The sequence below is a fragment of the Danio rerio genome, chromosome 21 (assembly GCF_049306965.1).
Source record: "Danio rerio strain Tuebingen ecotype United States chromosome 21, GRCz12tu, whole genome shotgun sequence".
Taxonomy (NCBI): Eukaryota; Metazoa; Chordata; class Actinopteri; order Cypriniformes; family Danionidae; genus Danio; species Danio rerio.
In genome coordinates, this window is record NC_133196.1 from 4,410,192 (window position 1) to 4,417,500 (window position 7,309).

The 7,309-nt window shown below is 35.2% G+C and overlaps 1 protein-coding gene across 2 annotated transcripts in view; it reads right to left on the reverse strand.

Annotated features, from left to right (window-relative positions):
• Positions 1 to 7,309, reverse strand: part of atp8b1 (ATPase phospholipid transporting 8B1) — an 85,065-nt gene that overhangs the window by 9,048 nt on the left and 68,708 nt on the right. For both annotated transcript variants that reach the window (XR_012397077.1, XM_001920475.9), the window contains exons 23-25: positions 4,314 to 4,537; positions 4,057 to 4,140; positions 351 to 596 (exon numbers count right to left, since the gene is read on the reverse strand). Coding sequence is in view for 1 of the 2 variants with exons in the window: in XM_001920475.9 (XP_001920510.4) it covers positions 351 to 596; positions 4,057 to 4,140; positions 4,314 to 4,537 (554 nt within the window). In the remaining variant the exon portion in view is untranslated. The remainder of the gene's footprint in view (positions 1 to 350; positions 597 to 4,056; positions 4,141 to 4,313; positions 4,538 to 7,309) is intronic.

Genomic DNA, 7,309 nt, shown 5'->3' on the forward strand with positions numbered 1-7,309 from the left:
CTATTTTCAAAAGCAAAATCCAGGCTGCGGTGGGAAGAAACCCGGAAGCATCATTGGGAGTTACATAGGTATATTGTGTAACTGGCTGTATATCTTATCAGTGAAGATAAAGTGACACAAATTTATCATTTCACCGCCTTCCCAGTGACCCGAAGGTCTGTTCTGAATGAATGGTGAATATAAAAAGGGATATCAGAGCTCAGTTTCAGCTAAGTTAAGGGAAATGGCACTAGTTAGCTAATGTTTTCTTTCCCAAACACACGTTTTAGATGCCATTTATCAAACTCGAGTTAATTTTGTATCATCCGTATTTTGGATGAACAAGTGAGTGTGAGTGTGTGTTCAGGCACCTGCAGGTTGACGGTGATGATGAGCGATGAAGCTGCGACCACAGCGAAGGACTGGTAGTCTGATGGAGCCTCTCCGTCTTGGCCCATGGTCTGCAGGAAAGCTCCGTACGGGATGAAGAAGATCATGAGTGACGTGAAGATGCCGTGGAACAAGCTGATGAAGAAGTTCCTGTAGTTGAAGAGCGCCCCCTGCTGACCCGGAAGATAAAGCTTCGGGAAGCGCAGACTCAGCTTATCATTTACATCCTGCACAAGAGAAGAAGAGCTTTGAAGAGGAGAAACGTCTAGCAGGAAAGTGAAGAGAATTCACATCTCTTTCATATAGCTTAAAGTACACATGAATTCAAATTTAACCATATTGATTTTGTGAGCTCAAATTGCTAGTTTTGTGGTGATCAATTCATCTGTGCATGTCATTGAGAGAAAAAAAAAATGTTTGCCCTTGTAATTGAAATCTGAAAATGCACTTTTAGTTTGTCTTCAGTTCAATGCTCAGATAAGGTCTCTCTGAGGCATTGGGCGTGGCTAAGATACTTAACCACACCCCTTCAGCTGTCCGTTTTGACAACAAACAGAAATGGTAAGGAGGAGTCTGTTAGGTTGTAATAACTCTCCCTAAACCCTTTTTCCCATATTTCTGAGTGAAATGCCTACTAAAAAATAACTCAAGAGGTCTGTTACCACTACATAGGTTATTACATTATTGTAACTTAAAAATTCTAAAATGCTGATTAGATTAAATTTAAGTAGCAAGAATAACTTTAAGTTTTCAAAAACAGAAAAATATTTATAATTAAATCAATTTAAAAAATTGCAGCTAATTGAAAGCAAAGAGCTTAGAATGACCAAGAGGAGACACTCTAGTGTAATTTGGGAAACAGCCACTAGAGGCGGCCATTATGGAATGAAAACTCCAATAGAACAACAGCATATTATAAGTCTGTAAAATAAACTATTAAAAGTGCTGATGATTAAGATAACAAATGTTGTATTGTCATCTTTAAGAATGTACCTTGGCCTTAATGTGCTTTTTAACTAAATAAATAAAAAACAAAGCAGCTGCTTGCCATCGCGACAGTAATGAGATCCAATGGACAGCCGAGCACTTTCACTTCAAAATGGCGGAATCCGTGGAATTGGGTAGGCTAAATTGTCCGCAGTGTATGCGTATGAGTGTGTGTGTGTGTGTGAATGTGTGTGTGGATGTTTCCCAGAGATGGGTTGCGGCTGGAAGGGCATCCGCTGCGTAAAACTTGCTGGATAAGTTGGCGGTTCATTCCGCTGTGGTGACCCCGGATTAATAAAGGGACTAAGCCGACAAGATGAATGAATGAATGATTGAAACAACTAACTTTGAGTACTCGACTTAAAAATCTGAGTTTTTTTGCTATGTGAATGCCTCTGATTGAGGAGGAAAAGATTTGGCTAACATAATAAAGTTTGTTGTCTGAACCTCATTTTGTTAGATATTGTCGTAACTTGAATATATCAATGCAAACTGTTGCGTTAATTTTTTTAGTTCTGTCTTAACAATATTTTTTAGAGTGTACTTCACTACACCCAATCAGCTCGCAGTAGAAAAAACAAGCCATGTCCACTGTTGTCTCATTTAATTAGGTTGGCTTGAGAAAGCCAACATACTGTTATACTACTCTGTCCTTGAAAACAAACGTATCTCCTCCTAGGCCGTTCATGCCACAAGGCCCAAATGTGGTCAAAATGTGCTTTCTACATTCAAGATTGTTGCTATATCTCCTCATGCCTATAAGACTTATCGTTTTTTTAATAAAAAATGTTAAATATTAAATTTTATAATCCGGGCATATAAAAAAATTATACAAGCCCCAAATTTGTCCAAAAGCTGTATTTAGATGCGTTAGGTTTTGTTGCTATATCTTTAACGTTTATCAGACTTATAGTTTTCCAATAAATAATTTTTAAGCATTATTTTTCTTAGAATATGGCAAGCCATTTTTGACTTAAACTCCATATTTTTTTACTGATATGGCAAGCCATTTTTGCATGAATCCCTTTCACACTTAAGCATTGTATTTTCAAAAAAATACGGCAAGCCATTTTTACATAATGTTCATTCCCTTCATCCCTTTATTAATCAGGGGTCGCCACAACGGAATGAACCGCCAACTTATCCAGCATCTGTTTTACACAGCGAATGCCCTTCCAGCCGCAACCCAACACCAGGAATACATAATGTTCAAGTCCAGTTTTGACACTCATAAAGACTGTCATAGAAACATTGGGGTTGATTAAGATCACTCATATTGCCAAGAAGCTTTGATGTATCATCACTAACCTGTCAAATGTCCCCATAGCAATAAAACAGTATAACCTAGCAACCATTTAAAAATAGCAATATCTCTACATCAGAATGTCGTAGGGACCTGGGCATTGGCTTGTTTGACTCATGCTAGCAAATGGGACTTCCTGTGTACTATGCATGGTAACAATGATAATGGAAGCCAAGTGCTAATAACGATTCGCTACATGCTATGAATGATTATCTAAATGCAATAACATATGCAAGAAACGCCTACTAAGTATTAGCATTTGATGAAACATGTACACGAGCATTGCCATTTAGCAACTGCTTAGCAACCACCTAACAATGCCATAATTGTTTAGCAACTGCCTAGCAACCACTTAGCAACCAACGCCGTACTTCCTGCCAACTGCCATTCCCAGTCCTAGCGCAGTCACGTTGGCTTTCTCAACCCAACATCAAAGTTTATCAATAAACTTTAGGTTCTAGTTCAGGGGTCAGGAACCTTTTTTCAGCAAAGAGCCATTTCAGATTTTTTTTTATCAAATGCATTTTTTAAAGAGCCATATGGTCTCTCTGTATATAACAAAACCTTTATATATTTATACACAAAATCTTTATTTATGTCCATGGACAACTCAAAAATAAACAAATATGACACAATACAATGTATGAAGAAAGGAAAATTTATAGATTTTTTTTCTTTTTACCAACGTCACTCATGAATGTTTGAATTTATGTGCATGAGGTCACCATAGAAATGTAAGAAATATAACTTGCCCTTTATTGTTGTCACAATTCAAGTTAAACCACAACACCACATATGCGCATTGGTTGAAACGTCCTTTTATTGTAAACCAAGATCTTATTCATTTTTCTTTAGAAAATACAATATAAAGGAAATTGTAATTGTATTTTTAATAGGAAACTGATTTCTAGTAACAGTTACATTTTTTTTTTATATTATTGAAGAGAGACAACTGGAGAGCCACATATTTTTGGTCAAAGAGCCACATGTGGCTCCCAAGCCACAGGTTCCCTACCCCTGTTCTAGTTTCTTTGTGAACTGCATCATACTACAAAAATACAGACGCAGCTTCTAGTTCATGCAAACTTTGAATTTTAGTGCCTTAGCGTATTTGGCTCTCAATAAACTTCTTTAAAAAAAAAAACATTAAGTTGCAGATAAAATCTTTTATCTATCCATCTTTTAAAATAATGCACGAGTGATGCTTAACAGGGAAAAGACACATTTCTCTATACTATTAGACCTAATACTTAAAACGAAACCTATTTAACAGTTAGTTAGTGAGTGTTTTCCTGCATTATGCCATTTGTTCGAGTCTGCAGTGATGAGCTGAATTCTCTTATTTTTATTATGGGAGAAGATAATATTACTATATTGTTATTGTGTGTTAATGATACCTGATCCAGAAGGCCGACGAGGAGAACCGGTAAACTGCTGTAGCAGACGTTATATAGAGTGATGAACCAGTCTTCATACGCTGTCTGAAACACAACAACACCTCAGCATTCACTTTAATCTGCTTCAATTAACTTCATATACTGCTCTTAGAGTTCAGTTTTGTATGTACTATCCCTTTAAATTTTGTCTAACCATATGATTACTGTACTGCATTGCACAAACGCATGATCTGTGAGTGTAGGTGTGGTTTTCTGACCTGCGCGGAGAAGCCGTTGAAGAAGGAGAACCAGAAGTGGACGAGCGTGAAGGCGAAGTTCTTGTAGAAGAAGTAGCGCAGGAACTTGCACATGCGGATGTAGGACCAGCGGCCGTGCACCAGCAGGAGGCGCTGCAGGAAGCAGAATTGAGCGAAGGCGTAATCGCTGGACATCACCGCCTGCATGCCTTCCTGACCACTGATGCCCACGCCGATGTCTGCGGCTGCACAGAAGAATAATAGGTTCAGAATCAACCCAGAAGACATTCAAATACAAGTGTCCGGATGGGGGATGCTCTCGCTAGAACTAACATTGTAACAATCTTACTTTAAGGTGGACCTATTATGCAAAAATAGCTTTTATAAGGATTTTAATCTTTTAAACACAGCTGTGTGGCAGCAGTGTGTGAATTATAACCAGTTTCTAACGGTGAAAATGCATTAATTGTATTATTTATTATCACACTTGATTAAAAACAGTCTGCAGAGACACTTTGATTGACATTCTTCCTTTGTACGTGTCATCAGAGGGAGGAGACCCCGCCCACATCTCTCCCTCATTAGCATAGACAGCCTTGAGTGAGAAGCAGCTGTCCACCATGACTGTTTTCAATAAATAATACATCTATATTTTTGATATATTCATGACTCTAAAAGAAAAATTTTTGACCCATATAATGTATTTTTGGCTATAATTGTTTTTTTTTAATTGACCCATACATTGTTTATTTGGATACAAATAAAAAAATCTGTATTTTTGACCCACACAATGTATTTTTTGACTATAAAATAAATGCTATATTTTTGACCCACACACTTTAATTTTGGCTAATACAGAAAATTAAGTATTTTTATATTCCTATTAAGGAAACATCAATATTTTCTGACCCATACAAAACATTTTTGGCTATAAAAAATCCATATGTTTGACCCATACAATCTATTTTTGGCTATAAAATAAAATCTTCATTTTTGACCAATACAATGCATTTTTTGGCTATAAAACTAATTTTACTATAATTTTGACAATAGTTTTTTTGGCTATAAAAGAAAAAGATTTTTTTTGACCCATACAATGAATTTTTGACTATAAAATAAATTCAATATTTTTGACCCACACACTATAATTTTAGCTACGACAGAAAATTAAGTATTTTTGAGCAACACACTGTATTTTTGGCAAAAAAAAAAAAAAAGAAAACTCAATGATTTTGAGCTATACAGTGTATATTTGGCTATAAAAGAAAAATATTTTTTTGGACCCATAAAATGTATTTTTGACCCGTAAAGTGTATTTTGGCTATAAAAGAAAAATCTATATTTTTGACCCATTTTTGGCTATAAATAAAAAAAATATATATTTTTGACATACATTGATTTTTTTACTATAAAATAAATTCTATATTTTTGACCAACACACTGTATTTTTGGCTAAAAAAGAAAAATCTATATTTTTGACCTATACAATGTATTTTTAGCTACAAAAAAGATAATATTTTGACCCATACAATGCATTTTTGAATATTAAAATAAATCTATATTTTTGACCCATACAATGTATTTTTGGCTATAGTTGCTTATTTTTTTTAATTTACCCATACATTGTATATTTCACAATAAATAAAAAAATCTATTTTTTTGACTTATACAATGTATATTTAGCCTTCTATATTTTGACCCACACATTGATTTTTGACTATAAAACAAATTTTGACCCATAAAATAAAATTTAGCAATAAAAGAAAAATCTACATTTTTGACCCATAAAACATATTTTTGGCTCTAATTGTTTCTTTTTTAATTGAGCCATACATTGTATATTTGGCTATAAAAGAAACATCAATATTTTCTGACCCATGCAATAAATTTTTGGCTATATAAGAAGAATCTATATTTTTGACTTGTACAATGTATATTTGGCCTTGAAGAAAGAACTATTTTTGACTCGCACATTGATTTTTAACTATAAAATAAATTCTATATTTTTGAACCACACACTGTATTTTAAGCTATAAAAAAATCTATATATTTGACCCATACAATGTATTTTAGGATGTAAAGGAAAATTTAATATTTTGACCAATACAACACATTTTTGGCTATACACATTGACACATAAACTGTTTATTTGGATACAAAAGTAAAATCTGTATTTTTGACCCATGCAATGTATTTTTGGCAAAAAAAAAAAAAATTATTGACCGATACATTGTATATTTGGCAATGAAAAAAACACCAATATTTTCTGACCCATACAATATATTTTTGGCTATAAAAATCTATATTTTTGATCCATGCAATACATTTTTTGACTAAAAAAAAAAGCAAAAATGTATTTAACCCATACTTTGTATACATTCATTCATTTATTTTCCTTTAGCATAGTCCCTTTATTTATCAGGGGTCGCCACAGCTGAATGAACCGGCAACTTATCCAGCACAATTTACACAGCAGATGCCCTTCCAGCTGCAACCCAGTACTAGGAAACAATTAAACTTTACGGCCAAATTACTTCATAAAATTCCCCTATAGCGCATGTGTTTGGACTGTCGGGGAAACCGGAGCAGCACCAACACGGGGAGAACATGCAAACTCCACACAGAAATGCCAACTGACCCAGACAAAATTTGAACCAGCTACCTTCTTGGTGTGAGGTGATTGTGCTACTCACTGAGGCCGTACTCACACTAGGTACAGTTGCCTCGAACCGGGCCAAAGCACGCTTGTCCCCCCTCCCGTCTCCCCCGACGGCCCGCGCTCACACCATATCGGGCCTCGGCACGCTTACGTCATCGCTGCTGCGCTGTTCAGAAGCGGTCTCTATGGCAAGCCTTTTTAGCATTTAAATCTTTGTTCTGACTCCATAAATATATTTAAGAGATATCTCTAATTATATTTTGACTAGTCATAATTATAATTCGACTAGTCAGAATAACAATTAGAGATATCTGCAATTGCAATTGTACTAGTACGAAATCAGATTGGAGATATCTGC